This window comes from Centroberyx affinis, unplaced genomic scaffold (genome assembly GCF_046629955.1).
Source record: "Centroberyx affinis isolate AG114_WGS23_722 - 3 ecotype Tasmania unplaced genomic scaffold, CSIRO-AGI_Caff_v1 ptg001496l_1, whole genome shotgun sequence".
In the NCBI taxonomy this organism is placed as follows: Eukaryota; Metazoa; Chordata; class Actinopteri; order Beryciformes; family Berycidae; genus Centroberyx; species Centroberyx affinis.
Window position 1 is genome coordinate 304,538 of NW_027279961.1, and position 22,351 is coordinate 326,888.

The 22,351-nt window shown below is 40.1% G+C and overlaps 1 protein-coding gene across 1 annotated transcript; it reads right to left on the reverse strand.

Moving 5' to 3' along the window:
* Window positions 1-1,188: 1,188 nt before the first annotated feature.
* Window positions 1,189-19,760, reverse strand: LOC139650489 (aminopeptidase N-like). Its single transcript, XM_071527177.1, has 20 exons — window positions 19,088-19,760; window positions 18,693-18,835; window positions 17,941-18,080; window positions 17,490-17,616; window positions 16,380-16,534; window positions 15,730-15,843; window positions 15,366-15,509; window positions 14,766-14,831; window positions 13,983-14,048; window positions 13,671-13,846; window positions 13,255-13,331; window positions 12,906-13,039; window positions 11,465-11,520; window positions 11,224-11,371; window positions 10,416-10,507; window positions 10,114-10,224; window positions 9,814-9,981; window positions 3,647-3,787; window positions 2,701-2,782; window positions 1,189-2,551 (listed from the first exon to the last, which is right to left on the reverse strand). Exons 1-20 carry the CDS (start codon window positions 19,708-19,710, stop codon window positions 2,399-2,401), a joined length of 2,916 nt encoding a protein of 971 aa, XP_071383278.1. The 5' UTR covers window positions 19,711-19,760; the 3' UTR covers window positions 1,189-2,398.
* Between the last annotated feature and the right edge of the window lie 2,591 nt (window positions 19,761-22,351).

The following is a 22,351-nucleotide window of genomic DNA, read 5'->3' on the forward strand; positions in this document are numbered from 1 at the left end:
TAAAAATATGTGGCGTGGATGCGAGTGTGTGTGTGTGTTCTGTTTGAAAATGTGAAGCGTATGTAGATTCGGCCATGCTGTAGTAGGGAAGTTAAGTTAAGAAATGGGTAAAGGATGGGTTCAGAAAACTGCGCAAACTTTTATTTCATCTAAAAGATTATGTGCTAAACTACCCAACATTTACTATAGTTGGCCAAAAAAACTGTTTTAATAAATGGAGCCATTCCACTGGTTAAACTGGAAGCACACCTTTTCTCCATCTGGCCCTCGCCTCAACAGAACTGACAGATAAAAATGACATCATAATGTCGTGCCATCTGGTTTTTGGTCTGAAATATAGTATAGGAAATAATTATTCATCTGTTTCAAGTCATACTGTAGATTGTATTAAACGTCAACCCCGTCCCACTGAGAGGAAGTGAAATAAAAACATCAGCTGCCAACTCAGCAGAAGGGAGGATGATGAAGCTGACAGTTGGACACCGCATATTACCAGGAACTCTAAAACCTGCATGTACAATCATCATTACAGCCAATGACAGGACAGGAAGAAGAAATGTCAACTGTGTTGTGCTGCTGTCTATATCATTTCGAAGCACACATTTAGCTAAATTATGACAATCAAAATAAGTTCTGGAACCCTGAAAAAGATTTTTGAAACTTTAAATTTAACCTCCTTGTAAACTTCATTAGCTTTTTCAATATTTTCAACTTTATACAGGTCACATTTTAAAATAGAATTAATGCTAAAAGTCAATAAAAAGTCAGTGAAGCTCCACATCAGTTCATGTTGTCACTTGCCCAAAACAAAACACTTCCATAAAGAGTGAACTGGAGAAGATGGAGCAGGTGACAGTAAAGTATATCTGGGTAAATTTTCCAGTTTAGAATTGATAACATGGCAGGAGCAATTTCCAAAGTAAGTCTCACACACACACAGGAACATGGACAACAGGGAGATCGTATTCTAGGTACAGTCTTTTATTTTTCCCTTTCAGAAGCCACCACACATTGAAAACGATAAACACAAACAGACTCTGACAGCATTCATCAAGGTGATCACAGCTTTGTCAGATTAACAGAGACCAGGGATTAGATTCTGTATAGGGAAGAGTTAAAGGGATTCCGCTGGTACCACTTGTTGTATCATCAGTCTGACTAACACTCAACCCCCCCCCCCCCCCCCCCCCTCCCAGCTCACCACAATGACTATAGTACAAAAATAATTTTCTTTGGAGTGCTGGGGGCTGTAGCTGTATTCTGGTTTGAGAAGCGCTCATATTAGTTCAAATGCCCACTAGGATGATCCAAGCTGAGAGGCTGTGCGTTAGATACTGTTATCACTCACAAAGACATCATCTGAAGCTTTCAATTCCTTTCAGATGACAGCATGGAGAGGATGCTATGTATTTAACGATGTTACTTCTGTGGTTAATGTGTCAAGCGGGTACAAAATCTGTATGCATGGCTTAAATAGGACGGAGACACTTCATACAAGAACTAAAATCATCCGGTACCTTGTCATACAGTGCAACGCGAAAACATAAACATCTCATGGTGAATAATGAAACGATAAACAAATTGAAACCTAATAAAAATCGAATAGTACCAATTTATTCAATAAGATCACTTTTACAGTATCGTTATCTTGTACTATTGCAGGGCAAAATGATTCTCCATGTAAAGACATCCAGTGTTGAGAATAATATCCTGACTTCATGTGTGGAAGGAGCTACAGGAAATATTCCTTTACTGCACCTGTAGCAGCTTTACACCTGCTATAGCTGGAGAGTGAGAAAACACTGGGTATCTGCTGAGTAAACACACTTTTGCATTTAACGCACATTTGCATACACACAGATAAACACGCACACATGCACGCACACACAATTTTGACATGACAGTTCAACTGAATATACGTCATTTGCATGAAAGGCAATTAATCACAAACTTCCCATCATGCTTAGGGTGTGGCGTCCCTCCAATAGAGTTCAGTCCCTTGGAGAATCAATCCCAAGGCACATTAAAGCTGTTTTGGCTCATGGTGTAAATTATATGATGATAGGGTCTTTCAAGGGGAAAGGGCATAAATTAATGCTTTTCTGAAAGTAGAATTGATTTTGATTTATATTGGTGCTGGTTTGCCTTATGATGATCACTGACTAGAGGTCATAGTTCACCATCCTTTTTATTGACCACTCAGCATTGATGTAGCAGAGAGATATGTCTACTGTCCTTCACGTCTTGCGCTGTCCCTTTGCACTGAAGTTGAGGTCGTCAGTTGTCAATATGTCTCTGCAGCAGTGTCACCGAGACAAAGAGCTGGATTAAAATGATTCTCGTTTATTATTGATCCCTGACTGAACCACGGAGAGTAACGTTTGGTTTGGATGCAGTCTCATGTGGACTCCTCAGTGAACCACTTCAGCACATGGGCTTTGTTCTCTGCCACCCATTTGATGTTGGCTGTGGTCTTCTCTATAGCCTGCTCGAGGGCCAAGGTCGCCGAGCCAAAACCAACATGGAGGTTGTCTTCTTTGAATTGCTTTAGCTGGAGAGAGAGAGAGAGGGAGGGAGGGAGAGAGAAGCAAATAAGAGACAGACTGACTTTCTGTATTTGGCATCTTTCTTTTCTTTTGAATAACCTCATGAGATTACAGTGTGTGTCTCAGTGTGTTTGCGGCCCTGTGGGCTGCATACCTCCTGCAGCTCAAACTCTGTGGAGAATCTTGTCGTGATCCCGTTGATGAGATTAGAGAAGGAAAAGGATCCTTTTCCGTACCTGACAGACAGACAGAGAAGGAAGCAGTTCATTTTAAAGATGGATTTTCTTACTACTTATTTGTTTCTCACTAAACAAGTTGACGCAGGGCAACCACAATTTTCAAGCTTTTAATCATCAATAAACAATAACTTAACAGCCTCTCTAATTAGCTCTTATTTTAATTTCTTTTCCTAGCACTTTTCTCTTACATGATTATTCTGTGGTCACAGGATCATTGTCAGGGCTCTGTGGCTCTGACCATTGCCCTCCTCCTTACTATTACTTGCTAGTAATGATGGTGACCTACAGTCGAATATGAAGCTTATTCTACTGTCGGCCTCATTGCACAGTATGTCTTTCTGAATAAGAGCGTCTGCTAAATGACTTAAATGTCAATGTAAAACATAAACTCTGCAAATAGAGTTTGGTAGTGCTCAGCAAATAAACAAAAAGACAGACTTGGTGAAGTATAAAGGGCTCCAAACTTGGTGAGTGAGTGATCTGTATTTGTATCCACAAGTTGCAACATGCCTTCGTTGTCATCACCATCTGGTCGTCATCATCAATGTGGCCACTGATTCATTTCTCAGCAATTGCTATTTTTGCAGTTCTAGTTAATACTAACTATCGCAGGGAGGGGCTGAAAAAGTGCTTGCATGCGTAGAAAATCTTCCACGGGTAAGTAATGGAAAAATAGCAGGCTGTGCACTAGGCAAAGTTATTACTTTAGTTAAAGACCTTTACCCAGAGATTCTCAGCATTTTCCACTTTTACACTCCGTTGAGGGCTGCTGTGGATGCTATGTATTAAATGTTGCTCCTTCATTAATTCATTTTTTTGAGAGTGCTGCTATTTTTCCAGCTAATTAGGAAATCGCCTTACTGTTGGAAAATGTAGCTCCATTTTGCCCTGACAAAGTTCCAGGCCAGCGGCATCCCCACCACGTTCCGGGCCACGGCCTGAATGGTGGAGGTGACGTCCTGCTTCCGGATCCTAGTTGGGTCCAGGGTGTACTCCAAATACCTGGGTCAACCAAGACATTTCTATATTAAGAGTTCATTTCCAAAACGCCATTTTCATATATCTATATTGGAAAAGAATCATTAGCTGAGGATCATCATTCAATATATTTAAAATCTAAGGGATCCAGTCTCTAAAAAGGGTCATACTTTTGTTAAACGTGGATTTAAGTTACCTATTATCCTATAAAAAACTTTGGAACAACATGTTTCATATAAAGGTTTTCATTCAAATTGACTTGCAAATGTCTTTAATCAACCCAACCAGTGTATTTGAAAGGTATTCTGAATCATAGCCTGTTCTAAATTCAACAGGTAACAGTTCCATTTATCAACTGAAACCAGTGCATCTTAGTAAAACTAATAATAATAATTGTGCAAAAGATGCCTATTGATTTGATCTGGGTTAGTCAATTTAACAACCCAGATACGGGGAATCCCTGTCTACAACCAAACACAACAACCTCTGCTTAACCATTAAATGGCTAACGCACCCACCCAGATTGCTGAAAATCAAACACATCACCCATTCACTGTTCTATGCTACAACCAAACTTGCATTATTCACACCATATATGCATGACAAGCCAACAACCTGTTGTGCCGAAGATCTAGAAGTTCATTCACACTAATACAATTTTTCATTAATTAAATATTTCATTAAATATTTAATTAATTAGATGCTGCTCAATAAAGAGCTTTAATCTGTAATGTAGTTTTTTTTGTGACCAACGTTTTATTAGTTTTCCACACCATCCTCACAAGGTGGCATAAACATACAAATATACAAATTATACACACATAAATGCAAAAAAAGGGGGGGGCAGGGAGCCATCCCCTTGCCCACTCCGCCTCCCACACCCTACCCGCCCCTCTTGCCGCTTCACAAATAATATAGTGTTGCTTATCTGCAATCGTAGAAGTTGTTTAACTGAAGAACACTCAAAAAACATGTGTACATACGTACCAATAGTCTTTTGGTTACACAGAAAGCATATTGGGCTTGGGATCATCCTCAGCTGACAACATTTCCTAGTTGACAAATAATATCTGTGGATCATTTTGTACTGTATCAACAGGTGATGATAATTACGTGATGTAAGAGAAATGTTGTTCCATATTCTCTTCCAATCAATAGCCTGTCCAGAATTTTTCAAATCTACATTCCATACTGTAATAATACTAATATATCCAAGTAATTTCTGTTGCATCCTTTTATATGTATGAGGTAAGGCCACTTCCACCATTTAAGCTCTGTAAGATCTTAACCAATGGATGTGTTGGCAGAGGATGATTCCAGGGTACTCCATATGTACGTGCGTAGTTGTAAATAAAAAAAAAAGATGAGCCAGGTAAATTGTATGTATATTTCAACTCTTGGAAAGACATTAGGCCGTCATTGTTTATTATATCTGAAAGGTAATGTATCCCGTGGGTTTGCCACTGTGGGAATTGGATGGCTTTGTTTCCAATACGTAACAATTTATTTTGAAAAATCTGTGTATTATTATGCCAGTCTACTTCCCATTTACACAATTTCTCTATATGTTTCCACACCTTAACAGCTTGGCCAATAATTGGTCCAAATTTATGGACACAATCTTTAAGAGACATAGCAGAGAACAATACATCTCCAAGTTTAAGTGGTGAAACTATATACATTTTTTCAACTTCTACCCAGGATACATTTGTCCTTTCTTCAAACCAATTTTCCAATGCTTGAAGCATAAAGGAATAATAATATAACTCAAAATTGGGAACATTAAGGCCTCCACTTTTTTTGTATCATACTGTAACACTGTGTATCTGATTCTTGGATATTGTTCTTTCCAAATATATTTCGAAATTCTAGTCTGCAGCTTGTCCCAGAACCCGTCTAGTGGTGATAAAGGCAACATGCTAGCTAAAAAATTGACTCTTGTAGAATCGTCCTGCCAAAGATACTGTTAAATTGAGCCACTTGTTTAGTTGTCCTTTAATTGTTTTATAGATTATTTTATAATTCTTTGCTACTATTGTATCTAATGAGGCATATATATTGATTCCCAAATACTTAAGATTTTGGACAATTTGTATTTCTGTATTCAAATTTAGCTCTACCATGGCACTATTCAGAGGTAAAAGAGATGATTTATTCAAATTAATCTTGTAACCAGATATAGAACTAAATTTGCTAAAGATATTTAAGTCATTAGGAAGTGTAGTTGGCACCTGATCCATATACAATAGCAGATCATCCGCATATAGAGAAATTTTATGATCAGTATCTTTTACCACTGTCTGCTTCACTTTATCAGAAAATCATATTTTCTGTGCCAGTGGCTCTAGCAAGATTGCAAATAGTAATGCAGAGACAGGGCATCCTTGTCGTGTGCCACGTTGGATTGAGAATCTGGGTGACCACTGGTTGCCTGTCAAGACCATAGCACTTGGATTGTTATATAGAGTCTTCAGCATATTCATGAATTTCTCCCAAAGCCCATTCTCTGCATTGTGTACCACAAGAAGGGCCACTCTAGCCTATCAAATGCTTTTTCAGCATCAATTGACAGTATAGCATATGGAGATGAGATGTCTGATGCGGCATGTATTATATGCAGCAGTCTTCGTATATTATCTGATGAGAATCGATGTTTCATAAAACCTGTTTGGTCGGAATGAACTAATAAAGGAAGGACCTTCTCTAAACGGCGAGCTGTAACTTTAGCATACAGTGTGATTTCTGAGTTTAAAAGTGATATGGGCCTGAAACTCGTGCATAAATTGAGGTCTTTCCCCTTCTTGTATATGAGAGAGATAATAGCAGTGTTGATATCCTTGTGAAAACTTCCCTCTTTAATAGCTATATGAATCATTTCTAAAAGTATTGGTCCTAAATCAGACCAAAACTGAGAATAAAATTCAGGTGGAATGCCATCTATTCCAGGGGATTTACCAAGTTTTATGTCTTCCAATGCTTCAAACAATTCTTTGAGTGTTATTGGAGAATTTAAGAGATCAGCATCATCAGAGGATAAATGAGGTAAGTTCAACCCAACAAAAAAATCATCTAACTCTTTATTTGATGTCTGTAATTGAGATGTAGATAAATTCTTATAAAATTGTTCAAATTCTTGATTAATTAGTATTGGATCATATAGAAGGGTACCATCATTATTCATAACTGAAGGGATATGAGCTAATTGTTCATTATTACGAAGTTTGCTTGCTAAAAGGAAGCTCGGTCTACTTCCATCCAGATATTCTGTGTGTCTCACCCTATGAATTAGAAATTTGGCTCTCTTAGTGATTAATGCATTAAGTTCAGCTTTAACTTTAGATACTTCTTTTTCTTTGTCAGGATTTAGACTATTTTGTTGTTCTCTAATCAGGCATGACAAGGTATATTCTAAATCCGCAATTGCCTTGAGCTCTGCCCTATTATGGGCTGAGGAGAAGGCTATTGCATTATTACGAATATACCCTTTTACAGCGTTCCACAGATGTCTAACATCCTTGACTGAATCATGGTTGAAAAGACTAAACTCGCTTAAACCAGTCTTAAAATGCTTGCAAAAATGTGGATTCTGTAATAATGTTAAGTTAAGTCTCCATCTTGGGGCTTGATTAGACTCACTAGAAAGAAGGAATGTGCATACATTGGCATGGTGGTCTGATATTGACATGCACAATTTCAACACTTTGAACTAAATGTACAATTTTAAAAGAAGTCTAAATATAGTCTATCCTTGAAAATGTATGATGCCTTGCAGAGAAAAAGGTGAACTCTTTCAATGTAGGATTCTTGATTCTCCATATATCTACCAGTGTATAATTATTTATTAAGTTGGACAATGCTGAGTTGGTTGAAGTATTGCTTAGAGTATTCTTGGACAGCATTGATGTCACCACCAATAATAACATCATAATCAACCATTTCAGAAATAAAAGTAATTTCTGAAATGATAGTGATTCAAAGAATACAGGTTCATATGAGTTAGGTGCATAGCATGCCACCAATGCAATTTTTTTTTACCACAAAAAACTCCCTGTAAATAGGCAATTCTGCCATCTAGGTCTTTGCCTTTATTAACAATATGTAATTTCAAATTATTACGAATTAAAATAATTACTCCTTTAGTTTTGCTCTTGGAAGATGAATAGGCAGCGACTATATAAGTGTATTCCCAACTTTATGGATATCTTCTTCTAATGTATGGGTTTCCTGGAGTAACGCAATATCAGCCTTTTTCCTGCCTAGAACATCAAGGCATTCTGCAATCTTTAAATCAGTGTTGAGACCACGTACATGTAATGAGAATACAGCTAGTTTAGTCATCATTTATAATAATCCAATTATGTTTTGCGTACTTAATTATGCTTCTTTTAATATAGTTTACACTTCCATATAAACATCCATGGTTGCAAGTTGGCAAGTTCACTCCCAGTCCATTTCTTCCCGTATTTCCTCCCACCTCCTCACCCCCAACCCAACCAAAAAGAAAAAAGAGGGCCAACAACAAAATTAAATGCAAAGAAAAAAATTAAATTCCCCTCTTTTGACTCCAACAACTCCACTCCATCTAGCAGAGCCGTGGCATGTAGGGCAGTTAGCTCAAACCTTATCCTAATATTCCCTCGAATGTAACAGGTTCCACATTGGTTTTCAAGCATAAAGTGGCAACCTAGATATAAATAATCAGAGATTTACTATCCCGTTCCTTTTCTTCTCTGTATGTTCATTCAGCCCGTAAACATAGTCCATATTCAGCTGGTTTACAGCTTGAGTCATTGTAACTTAGTGAGCAGTCACTGATTTTGATAGAATTAGATAATAATGAATGAGGAACAATTAAACACAGAAACGGGTTACAGCCATTTTCATACCTGGCAACTAGTTAGCAGTCTGGTTACAGATGGCCTGACTGCCATCCAGCGTTGATTTAATTTGCGTTTGATAGAAGTCGATCGCATCTTCTGCTTTAGTGAAGGCGTGAGTTACCTTCGCACAAGTAATCAAAAGTTTAGCAGGGTGGACCAATCCATGTTTCAGCTTAGCAGAGCGTAGAAGGCTTCTTATGGTGTTGAATTCAACGCGATGCTCTCACAATTTGGCACTCATGTCATGCTGATCCTCTGGTCGTGGTACTGGAGCTTCCCCCCCATCTCACTAACGAGGCGTTGTATGGTCCTCTTCGTTTCAAAGCTATTCAGCCTGGCAATGATACAACGGTTCCCTTTAGTCGGCCCCGTGCGGTGTGCAATATTCACTAAAGGCAGCGGACCCAATGTCTCTTGGCCAAACAAGTCATGGAGGAGCTTGGTTACATATGCAGTCGGTTTCCCTTGTTCCACTCCTTCTTTCAGTCCAAAAGTTCTAATATTACATTTACGACCATGGTTCTCAGGCGCCTCCTTTTTCTGCATCAGCTTTTCATTTCGAGTTTTAAGCAGTTTGAAGTCGTTCTCCAGTTGGGCCAAACAGATCTCAGTTCCTTTGGCTGATTCCTCCAAGTCTTTGATTTTATTGGCGCTGTCCGACACTGCAACTTGAAGCTTGGATAAAGAGTCCTGTATTGGTTTCAACTTATCATGTAGTGCAGAGGAAATGTCCTCGCGAACGATTTCTCTGATAAGTTTCCCAAGCAATTCTGGATCCATCAAGGTACTGCGTGTGGTCGACATCTGCGGAGTTGGACAAACAATGGCGTGGCCTGACGTGATTAGTCCAGGCATGTAGCACAAGCCAGATGCACACGGAGATTGTCTTCGATATTATCCTTTTAACACACTTTATTTGATACTACAAGAACCTTCTGAAAAAAGTAACTTATGTAATTTCGAGGAATACTTAGGTGCGAGCTAGACGCCTTCACAGCATGCCACCGGAAGCCATCTGTAATGTAGTTTGATAGAGTACAGGTATAGAGGAGTGACGTAGTTTGTTCGATGTTGTTCGACTGACTAACCTGAATTTACCTCTTCCCCAAGGTGCCATGAGGAAAAAACCCCACCACTGGTTCTTCCCAGGTGTGTGGATGATGTGCCTACCTGTTCAAAAGCCAGGGAGCTTTTGTGCAGGCCATGGCCGACCTGAGTCTGGCGGCCTCAGTTGCCACCGTGGCGTTCTTGAACATTCTCCAGGCAAAATCCCATTCCTGCACGCCGCCGGAGGCTATGGCACTGCAGTACACTGTGGTCTTCAGGTTGGGATGGATCCTGCTCAACACCATGTCAAAGATCAATCAAAAAATCAATAACAAATAGTAATAATAGTAGTCACTCGGACAAGAGTGTCACCTAAGAAATGTTATAACAGGGGAGTGTTGAGATAAACTCCACTGTGCTTACGGGTTGTGGCCTGGGTTTTCCATCCACTGTCTGAACCAGCCTTTGGTCAGCTCCCTACAGCCCTCCACGCCCATACTGCAGGCCATTCCAATAGCATTGATCTGGTTATATCTGACAAGGGAGATACAGGAGGAAATATGGACAAATTTACAATATAGTATAACAATATTCCATGTGGAAAAGGTAATATCGGACTAATTTTAGACTGTATTAAATTTAATTATGTCTCCAAGAGTAGTCATCAGGTGGCAAGTCACCTGTTCTTTCATAAAAAATAAATTTTCTGGTGTAAAACTTCTTACTGGTCGGTGTGTCCCGGTGGTACTTTGGTCCAATTAGCTGTTAGTGTCTTGAAGTGCTCAAAAAGAGGTTGGATTTGTTTCTTGAAGTATCCCTAAAACAAAAACATATCTGCAATAGTTTTGGAGTCCAGTCTTTTTACACTTCCCCTTCCCCTTTTTTACACTTCTCTTTAGTCTTGTTGAGGAAACTTTTACGCCTATAGCATTGTTATTGATTTGTATTGATTTAATGTTTTGTTAGTATGTTTGTTTTTCTATGCAATACTTGTGAAGCAAGGGTTAGGGTTAGTGAAGAAAAGTACTATAGAAAAGTGAGTTTATAACTGTTATTATTATTATTATTAGTAGTAGTAGTAGTCGTAGTAGTACTAGGAGTAGTAGTGGTAGTTTTATTAGCAGAAGTAGTATATGTAGTGATAAGAGATAATAACAGCAATAATAATGGTAATAGTGGTATTATAAGTAGTATTAATCTTAATATTACTATGAGTATTAGTATTAATTTTAGTATTGGTAGCGGTGCTGGTGTTTATTACAGTATTACAGTGTCAGTATCAGTAATATCTGTATTAGTATTAGTATTAGCATTAGTATCAGTATTAGTATTAGTAGCATTAGTATTGATACCAGTATCATCATTAGTATCAGTATAAGTATTGGTATAAGTACTGGCATTAATATTAATATTAATAGTGCTATTAGTATTAGTATCAGTATTACTATTAGCAGTAGTGGTTAGTTTTACTATCAGTATCATTATCAGTAACAGAATTGGCCTCAGTATCAGTATCAGTGCTGCAGCACTGACCTGCAAAGCGCCGTACACCTCGGTGCGGTCAAACATGACGATGTAGTAGTTGAGGTTTCTCAGCGCTGACTCCCAGGGGACATAGTCTCTCTCATTGAACAGGAACTTTGTGGTTCTCAGGGCCAATGTTGTGTTGATTATTTTGGCTCTACAGAGAGGAACAAATCATTCACATGCTTTACACACACTACCAAGTCGTGGAAGAGGTAATGTGTGCGAGTGTGTGAGAAAATGTTTTCACCTGGCCAGGTTGAAGGCATCATCCACGATCTGTGCTCTGTTGATGATTGGTATAGCCTGAAGGAGATGAAGAGGATTAGTGAGCCTCTTACCACTCACACATACCACATATACACACATTTAATTTATTTGTGTTTACAATACAAACTAGAGTTGTATGGTGATATTGATACCGGAGCACAGAAACAGACAGGAGTCTGACCTATATTGTGGTCAATTAAGTACATGACAGATAAAATGACAAGACATGGCTCCTGCATGTCTCCATATGCCTGATAGCTGATGTTCGCTTGGAGCCAAATGGCCTTGTAGCAGGAACTTCAGGCACATCCTGAAACTAGGTCAACTTTGGTCAACTAACAACACCACAGTGTAACTACAATTCCACACTAGTGTAAAGAGAGTAAAGCTCTGCAGATGGAGGTGACTTGCTAGGTTTTTGACCTTCGTTTTTAAAGGGAAGGTTGACTGAGCTCCCTGCTCTTTCTCAGCTCCACATTCAAACAGTTTCACACATTCACACTGGGAGCTGCCCAGTACAGCCACAGTCTTCTACTGTTGGATACTGAGCAGCTCTACTGGAGCAGATAGTAGTGAAGTGATTTGCTCAAGGGCACCTCAACAGTAGATGTTAACAGAGAGCGTTTTTTATTCACTTTCCTCACCCAGATTTTTCCAGCCGGTCCAGGATTCAAAGCGACACCCTACTAGCAACCTACAGGCCCATCGCATATTAACTAAATTACAAAACAAAATTCATTTTAGCAGAACACTGCCTGACCAGGGTCAAAACACACACACACACACATAACCAAAACCATCTGGTGGCTTCACTATCTGTATATACCTCACAACCACACACAAACTTGGAGCAAACAGAGCAGCTGCTGATTCAGCAAAAACTCAGGATACGTTTTTTTGTTTTGTTTTTTTCATTATTATCATGCATACAATCAGGCTGGCTGCAGGTTTCAGAAAGCCAAATTTAATGCTACCTGGAATTGAATTTAAGACCAATGTAAAATCCAAAATAAAGAAACAAAGCTGGCAAAGCCAGCCTATTACTGATTGAACATAACTAATGAAAGCTCTGAAACTATACATGAGCAGAATAAGATAAACGACAATAGGAAAAGATTTGTTAAGAGACATGAAGTCCAGTTGTGTTTAGTAAAGTAGGTAGGATGCATACTGTACTACTACCCTGTTCTGTATTAATCTAAGAGTGGAGATGAAGCACAAAGAAACCTGTCAATACAAACAATCTCTAATAGGGATTGAAGACATTGTAATATTTTTTAAAACCTTAAATTTAGATAATTTAAGACTTCTTCTGACATTTTAAGGGCCCACAGATACCCTCAAAATTAATGTAATATTCTTGCATTTACATTGTAATTAAAAACATTAGCATTAGACAGGTGAGGAGGTGAGTGACTCACCTGATGGTTGGTGTTGAGCAGGTGGAGGAGACGCTCCCAGTTGTCAGGGTCATAGTTCACCCTGAAGTATCCAGACACATTGGTGTTGGCCAGCACCCAGTCCTCTCCTGATACTCTCATTGGACTATGGGTGTCTGGTAAAAACATCATACCCTGTGTATTAATAAATTGCACTGTCCTGGCATCCATGTTTCTGTGTCTATCTCACGTTTGTACAGTAGTTGACATAATTACAGATTGCAGAATGATCTTGCTGGTCAAATCATCAGTAATAATAGAGGCGCACATCAGTGACGGACCAGCACTGGTTTAAATCCCCAGACCACAGCGGGTGTTAACATGACGGTACCTGTGTTTTGAAGGAGCCAGTACTGCTCCTGCTCCACGCCTCTCTTCATCCATTTAATTGGCACAAACCAGGTGTAACTGGACAGAAACACAGAAAAAGACAGATGACTAAACGTAAAAGTTGAATGGTGATGCTGGTTTTAACACGCATACATTTTATATATATACTATATCTAGGGTTTAATTCCAAAACATTATACATCCATTTTGGCAAGACTTTGCTTCAGTCAGGACTTTGAACCCCCAGGTCTGAAGACTCCTCATAACAGCAAGCCACAGTGTGTTTGCTTTCATGCCAGCTATTGCTTTATGAAAGTAGGAGTCAGTTTTTCCAAATGGAAGATATTGTTTTTGGAATTAAACTCTTCATATATCCTGTACATGGAACTTACAGGATAAGGTAAAACTGATTCCTACTTGAACTGAGAGGGCCGGTCCACTACAGATTCTGGGTCCAGCAGGAAGTGTTTCTGGGTGATATCTCCTGTCCGGGTGTCGATGGTCACCACCGGGAACCCCATCTGGAGAGTCCAGCGGTTCATGATGTCGTGGATGGTGTGTGGAAGGTGCATACCTGGTGTGTTTTCTACTGCCTGGCAACAGACAGACGGCAGGCAGATATGAACATACACACACACACACCAACAGCATTCATATTCCTTATAAAATAATGAACTCGAGTCGCTGTTGAAAGTTGTGTCTGTTAAGTTTGTTTGTCATCAAACCAACCTGTTGGAGATGGTCCCATAGATCTGTATACACTGTGTTGCTGAAGGCAAACTTATTCAGGTAAGACTGAGGAGAGAAAGTAGTGAGAAACACCAGGCCAGCCATCAGTAACAGTGTTAGGGAATGCATACAATATACATTTTATTTGTAAATGAAAAGTAGTTCCTGACTGACGAAAGCGGCACTTTTTAAAATCAATGCACATGCTCAGAAAGCCCTCAACCTGAACGGTTGGGTCTGTTTAGATCGGAAGTCTTGCCTTACATAGCACTTCAACTACACTGAAAGTAGTCCATGGAGTAAGCTAGCTTTATCATTCCACAATTCATCCCACCTCCTGAGCTACCGATAAACAACAAGCTAGTTTGGTCTCTGCTACGCTGCTGTTTTCAAACATTAGGATAATTATGTAAAATATAAAAGGAAAACGCTAAAAGCAAAAGGAATTTGCTTTTAGCGGAGAGAAGCCAATCTGGAAACTGAGACTAACTTTCACCAACACCAGAGGAATCATTTAAGCATTATTTCTCATGTATTTAAAATAATACTCTGAAATATTTTTTTATCTAAAAGGATTCAGGGGAATGCATTTCACACACGCATACACACAACAGGTAGGCAAGCAGCAGACAGGTAGTCAGTGACCATCTGACGCATTTAGCATTTTTGGTCATACCCACACAGACCATCACCACCACAAGTGCACACACACAACTCACACACCACAGTAGCAGTCAAGTCATATAGTAATAGAGTGATGATGTCTTCAGAGTTAATACTCACACTGACTCCTCTGGCAAACACAGGCTCAGTCAGGAACTCAGACAGCATCATCAGCACCGCCGCCCCCTGGGAACAGCACAAACACACAGAAACTCATTAGTCTGAACTTCTCATCAGAGCAAAGAATCTTCCATTCAATCCAAGGCTGATATTACATTTTTTTGGCCTGTTGATACATATGCTTAGAATAGAAATTAAAACATTTTGTATTGCGGTGGTTCTCAAAACATGATTTTTGGGCATCGAGAGATGATGGAATGTGAAAATCATATATTTGCACTGTAAATATGTATTAATAATAGAAATCATAATTTTGATTCAAAGTGCTCCATTCTCACAAGGAGGCATCGCCTTGTTTTGGGGGGTTGCAGGCCACCAAGGTTGAGAGCCAGTGTTATACTGTGTAAGAGCAACTTATTGAAAAAAATGTGACAGTTGTGATGGTTCATCAGATGAAGTAAATCATGAAGATTCCTTACTCCCCAAAGTAAATGAAGAGTTCTGTTACAAAATGATATGTATAGAATATATATATGGGGGAAACACCATTGATAAGATCCAGTATCAGATCCTGTATGAAACCCTATCAGAGGATCAGACCTTGCTGTAGGAGATGGTGTTGAACATCTCGCTGATCTGGGCAGGATCATTGACCTCCTCCTCTTGGCGGGACAGTGGGTGGGAGGAGGCCAGGGCGTCCACAGCAAACACCTTGTGGACTTCATAGAGAATGATCTGCTCTTTCTGTAGCCGAGCAGAGAGATGAGTAAGAACCAGTCTGCTAAACCAACATGTCAGTATAGGCTACTGCCACACTGCCAGAGGAAATATGATTACAAAATCCCCTACCTCTCTCATACTACACGGTGTCCATCATGAACATAAAGATTGAAACATACATGTTTGATTAGGTGTGTGTAGCCTCGCTGTTACAGTCTCTTAAAGGTACAGCCATTATTCTTACAATGTCCCAGGTGGGCTCGGCATGGTCAGCTCCCAGGTATTCCACATAGGAGGCGAAGCCCTCGTTTAACCACAGGTCATTCCACCACCTCAGAGTCACCAAGTTCCCAAACCACTGGAGAACACAACACACCCAGAGACAGGTAAGGAAACACACCAGGAGACAGGCAGGAAAACCAGTCACATTTCGCTGGGGCGGAGCCTGGCATTGGTGCTCACTGTTTTTATGCTGCCATAGGAACAAGGCAGCTGCTACAGTTAGCTAGCTAGCAAAACAAAACTTTACAAAGGTTTACAGAGGTTTAAACAATGTGCAGCGGCCCACAGAGTTTTCATCCAGTTTCATCTCATTCATTTAATTTACCCATAGAGTGTGTATTAACTCAAATTTATTCTGAGAAGTTGCTAGTGTTGTAGCTAATCTAGCGATGTAAACTTGTTCTTGTTCCCAGGCAGAATGAGGGAAGTCTCAATGTTAACTTCAAATGAGCAAAAGCTGTGGAGGAAGCACATTTGGTATGTAGCCTACCCTTTTTGCTTGTAGCTACAGGTCTTACCACCTCTAAATTGTGCTAGTGTGTCACCACATGCCATGTGGTGATGTCATACAGGATGTGATGTCAGTGGTTTGACAGAAATGTGGTAGCTTACCATGTGGGCCAGTTCGTGGGAGATGACAGTGACAACCCTCTCTTTGTTTCCAGTGGAGGAGATGATGGGGTCGTACAGCAGGGCCGTCTCCCTGTACGTCACCAGGCCCCAGTTCTCCATTGCACCGGCGTGGAAGTCAGGCAGGGCTATCTGATCTGGAGAGGACAAGGACATCAGGAAGTCAAATTCAAGTGCCCGAGAAATGGACCGCTAAGGCTAAAAATACAGCCCCAATGCGATCCATTATCTCTTGGATAGATAGAGCGTCACACCACACCATTAAAACATTTGGCAATTTAATGTTTTGCTTATTGCCATTATATACTTTTTTCTGCATCATCTTTTTACTGGTAAATTTGGCATACACCTGATCCACCCATCCACCATTCGTTCAAGTCTGTACAAACATGCAGACTTGAATGAGTGCTCCAGTGTCTTATTTCAGATAATCAACATGAGGCGGGACAAGCACTGGCGCATATTTATTTAGAGTCAATTCTGAAACTGCTTTTAGCTCCTGCTTTTGCAAAACCTGTTAAAATCTGAAACACCGATAACTGTTTAGTGACTCATCTAGTCTCAAGATGTGTCTAACTGTACCTGTTTAAATAGCCTGTTGATACCTGTTCTTTACCTTCGACTTTGATTGTGGATTGTGTGTGTTTTTAATTGCTCACTGTAATTCTTGGCACCATTGTCACTGAGGAACCCATCCTCAATGTGTCTCCCGAGATTTAAATAATGGTTGAATGAAAATCGTGCCCAGGTAAAATACAGTAGCTTTGAGAACCATTCTAGGGTCAGAGTAATATTTGTTCCATCTACTGTCTGGGTGCTGTGACCTAGTCTGACCCTTGACCTTGTATTGGTTGCTTGTAATGTTGGTGATCTAGCAATCGAAGCGTATTCTACTGTCGTGCTCTTTGGAAGTCTCTCTGCATAAGAATACTAAAAGGTAAATGTGCAAAGCCTGAACACAGTGAACACAAGCTGTAGAACTTCCCAAATGCAAAGCCTGAATGCTAGCACAGTGAGATTATGGAAATGTAATTCATTTTAGTTTTTCATTGGCAAATGTTTGCCAGTGATCTTGATGCAGAGTTATCCTACCTGACTTGGAGAGGGGATATGTTGCGTTGTAGTAGCGCTCATAGAATTTAAGAATGGGTCCTGTAACATTGAGAGCATAGGCACCCTGCCCATCATCAATGGCTTTCCTTCGAGCCCAGATTCGAACCTGCAAAGAATGTCGAAGCTTTGAGTCAGCACTAACTGAACAAAAAATCCCTTCCTCAGCTCTTATTTTATTTCTTTTTTTTTTTCTCTCTGATATGATCATTCTGGGGTTACAGGATACTTTACTGTGACCTCTGACCCTTGTCATCCATAATATTGGTTGCTTGAATTGAATTGAATTCTGCAGTTGACCTCATTGCAAGTTACTCTGGATAAGAGAGTCAGCTAAATGTCTAAAATATGAAATGTAATGTTAGAAACTAAAACTGTATTTTGCAGTCAGATTTTAAAATGGTGTAATGCTGTTACAAAACTGCTTTCTTACCATCACATTGTTGTCTTGGGTTGATTCAATGTAAGCAAAGTCGCTGACGATGAACGCCAGCAGATATGTGGACATTCTCTCCGTGGGCTCAAATGTGGTCTTTCTGACAGCAACGCCATCAATGACAGAGTCGGCAACATCTGGAGAGGAAGAGGGAAGAGTTGCACTCAGAGTCTCTGTTAGCATTAACAGCATTTAGTTGTTGATTTTCTCATGACATGTTGCCTAAGTTATTCATTATTTACAGTCAACATCTCTCTCACACACACACAAACACAGAGGTCTCATATCTCAGAATTTGTGATGTCTTTGTTCTCTCTTGTTCTTTTCTCTATTTGTGCCCTTTGTTGCTGTGTAATGCAATGTTTGCTCAAATTTGAATTTACTTGTCAGGAATTACTCACAGTACATTAACCACTGCCAACGTCACTGCACTCCTCACTCTATCTGAGCCGGTTTCAACATGCCCTGAACATTGACTTCAAGCTGACATTCATGAGCTTCGTTTTATTTAACATCTTGTATTATCCACCATTTGTGTAGGCCTACTTTGTGTTGCAATTATTTACTGTATTATCTTCAATATGTGTATTTGTTCTATTCTTATCTTTATCTTATTATTTGCTTCTACATTGACCCGGTTTCCCCACAAAAGTTTCATCTAATTGAATCTAAGGTGATTGAATCTAATGTAATCTGCTTCCACTGAGTGTAAAAGGAATTAAAAGGGACTCCTTGATTCTGAAACCGACCGATGTCCCTGCTGTTGGACAGAGCCACGGTGTCCTGGTCGTGGATGAGGGTGATGTTGAAGACGGATTTCATTGCTGGCTCGTCAAAGCAGGGGAAGGCTTTCCTGGCGTACGTCGCCTGCATCTGCGAGGTAGCGACAACTCTGGAAAATGTCCCAATTAAACATTAACACAGAATCAACATTAATCCAACGACACATACTCCAAAGTCCCAACAGGAGGAACAGTGTAACCATGAAAATTAACTGCCTCTAAAGAGGAGAATCACGGTGCGCTGTGTAAACATTCACAAGCAAGGCATGTGAGTTTAAAACATATTCTAAAAAATATTATTTTTCTTAGCCTTAGATTTAGTTTTAGTTTTATTCTTTTGCTACGTGTGAAAGATTGCTTACTTCTTCACACCGTCGTCCATGTATTCGCTCCTATAGAAGCCCTCCAGGTCGTCTGCCAGCTCCCCCTGGAACTCAGTGTAAAGAACGTAGGACCTTCCTACGGCTAGTCTGCCATTCAGCTGAAGAACCAGATACTCCGTCTTCACCACCAGCCAAGACTTCTGTATGCCGGGCGCGGCCGCTCCGTCCAGGCCGCTCAACTTGGCGTGGTGTCCCTGGAAGGTGGTGAGGTTCAGCTTGATGGAGTGGATGAGGATGAGGTCGGTTTCCTTCTCGCATCTGAAGACCACCGCCGAGCGTCCGCTGAAGACGTACAGGCCGCCGGCGTCGGGCTCCAGCCGAGGCCACAGGGTCACATTGTAGGAGACGGGAGAGAGGGAGTCAGGGAGTCTGTAGCGCTCCCAGGGCTCCTTAGGGGTGGAAGGGGTGGTGGAGGAGAAGGAGGTGGTAGAGGGTGTAGGCATGGTGGTGCTGCCTGCTGCTCCATCTCCAGGCCTCCTTTGGTTTCTAGCCTTCTCCTGGTCATAGACTACGGACAGAGCTATGATGGTAGCCACAGCGACAGCCGCCAGGATGATCCCCGCCAGGCCCAGGTTTTTACTGATGTAGTAGCCTTTCCCCATGGCTGATACAGGAGGTCAGAGCAGAAATCTGAGGGATCTCAGTTTGTGTTCTTTCAAGGCAGCAGGTCTCTTCCCTGCTCTGTTAATGGCTGAGCTATTAACATGGCAAAAAACACATTTCCATAACACCTAAGGAGAGATGGAAAGATGGAAAGACCTCAGTCATCCAGTTTGCAGCTCCGCAATTCTCAGATTCCTAAATGTCAAGTACTGGTGCACAGTACAATCTAAAGGCCATGTTCCAAATTGTCATTAATGTTTCATTGTTAAAAGCACCGTGTGTAGCAATTTAACATCAATAAATTATTACCACATTGATTTTGAAACATTTGTATAATGACCATAAAACAAACAAGACCATCAACAAGACACCAATAAGACATTGGCAGCCTCTACAACTGCTGGATTGCTTTAGAACACAAAGGGATACTACAGAACACAACAGGGTGAGGACGAGGAGTGGAGCTAGAATATTCAAAGGTTATGGTAATGGCAGATGGTGGAAGAAGTGAAAGGGCAATGGACAAATCACTTCCAACATGTTTAACCTCTTCAGTAAAGTGAAAGACATGAACCAGGGGGAGGGGACAAATAGCAACAACATCCTCTTTGCAACAGGGAGAAACTGGGGTATGAGAAATTTGGTCTTAAATGAACACTAATATTAACAGTACCACTGGCGAGAGATAGAGACTACCAATCATCTCATTTGTTAACGGTGATTATACAAAGTATCATAATTAATATGACAATGATATATGTTTAAAAATGCTACAAGCAAAACCTTGAACTAAGAAGTGCTTCTCTGGGTATCGCACTTGGGGCCATACAGTATTTAATAAGTGTTTCTGGTGCCGTTGCACATGTCAAAGTGCCAATTCTGATCTACTAAACTGTCCGCACAAGCATTTTGTGTTGGAATGGGGTAGACATGTGACAGGAAAGTTTTAGCACATTTGACCCAATTAATATGTCTGCTGAGGAGTGGCAATGGTAGAGCGCACAAATGGAAGAGATTATTGAAATTGATTATTTGTTTTTATTGTATGATTGCTGTTGAGGGGGGCTAAATTATGGATTCTGGCAGTTTTGATTCTCTGGGTTCTGTTTACTTTATTGATATGTTTATACATTGCTTTGCTTGTTAAGTCAGAATGCTGTGGGATGTTCACTGCGAGGGGACTGTATTCACTGACTGATCTCAGATCTCCACCTCTGGTTGATAAGCTAGGTTGATCTATGTATTGGTAAGTGTGAGGAAGTCGAAGTGACTCACCTGTTGTCAATTCTCTCATCTAGGTAGGGAGTCTTATCTCAATGAGCAGTGTGTGATCTCCATAGAACACTGATGAAAGCATGAACTTTGACGTCTAACATTGACGTTTAACCCTTTGTTTTTTGTTGATGCACTTGCACCCTTAATTTTGTCCCTATGCATTTGTGTTAATGAATTGATTATTTTGGCTACATGTTTGTCCATTACATTTCATTTGAAAGTCAATTCTGTCATGGTAGTTAAAGGGTGTGTCTAGATTTTTCTAGACACACCGAACATCTAAAGCTAACAGAATGGTGGGGAACAACAGCTACATCTGTTTTAACAGATAACAGAGAAACTGCCTGAACAATAAGATGCATCCACCAATCAGGAGCATGTGTGTAAGAGATGGTAGTCAATAGGAGACTGAATAGACATGACCATATCTGGATGATTGAATAATAATAATGTAATTACTTCTGTAGACATGAAAGAACAATTCAATTAAAACAAAGAGCTTTGATCACTGGGGGATCAACGGGACTTTATAGACTATTGTTAATTCCCTTAGCAATAGCAGTATTTACAACTGATATGTTAGAGTTTAACCCTCGATAATCTTTAATCACTGCTGTCCAACACTTTTTATGTAGTCCAGGCTCATATAACCTACTGGAAGAACATAAATGTTCATCATATCTCATATCTCATCATATTGGAAGAGATTCAATAAAACAAGGTCCATAAATGTTATAATGGATAATCTGCAGTTCTAGCATCTAGCCGGTGTAGAGAGTAGAAGGCTGGAATTTATTCATAATGAATTCTGAGTACTGATATAAGAATGACAGGTCAGGGGAAAAAAACGTTCACACTTCCCTATGAAGTAATATTAAGCAACCGAAGTCAGTAGAATTGAATCACAGTGTCTCCATAGCTTCAAATGAGTTTGAAAGAAGGAACAAGTTGATGCTTTTCCGTAGTCGTTCCGATGGTTATCATGAACTGACTGCAACATAAATACAGCATCTTAATGCGACTGCACCAAAACTTTCCAGTGACATAATTCTCCCCTTTGAGGGACATAGACTCTATACTTCCCACTCTACATCATCAAAATCTGAATCACTTTAATTTCCGAGATCAATAATAACACCTAACATAGTAGTACAGTACATACTGAAACACAGGATAGGATCTCACGTGAAGGGACAGTGGAAGACATCACATTTACTAGCCTATTTAAAGTTACAACACCCTGACACTGAAAATTTTTTCCAGTGACATAATCCTCCCTCCCTTTTTATCTGATAGCCTGTATTTCCTCTTACTCTGCATCATCATATAATCAGCGTCCAGGGAACAGAACAGAAACACCCAGAG

What these genes read in the sequence shown, in the direction of transcription:
- LOC139650489 (XM_071527177.1), bottom strand. Translation starts at nt 19,710, where the DNA reads ATGGGGAAAGGCTACTACATCAGTAAAAACCTGGGCCTGGCGGGGATC. An exon ending in GTCCAACAGCAGGGACATCG is followed by an intron (nt 18,081 to 18,692) that starts GTCGGTTTCAGA and finishes CTTCCTCTCCAG; the next exon opens with ATGTTGCCGACTCTGTCATT. An exon ending in CTGGCTCCTTCAAAACACAG is followed by an intron (nt 13,040 to 13,254) that starts GTACCGTCATGT and finishes TGTTTTTACCAG; the next exon opens with ACACCCATAGTCCAATGAGA.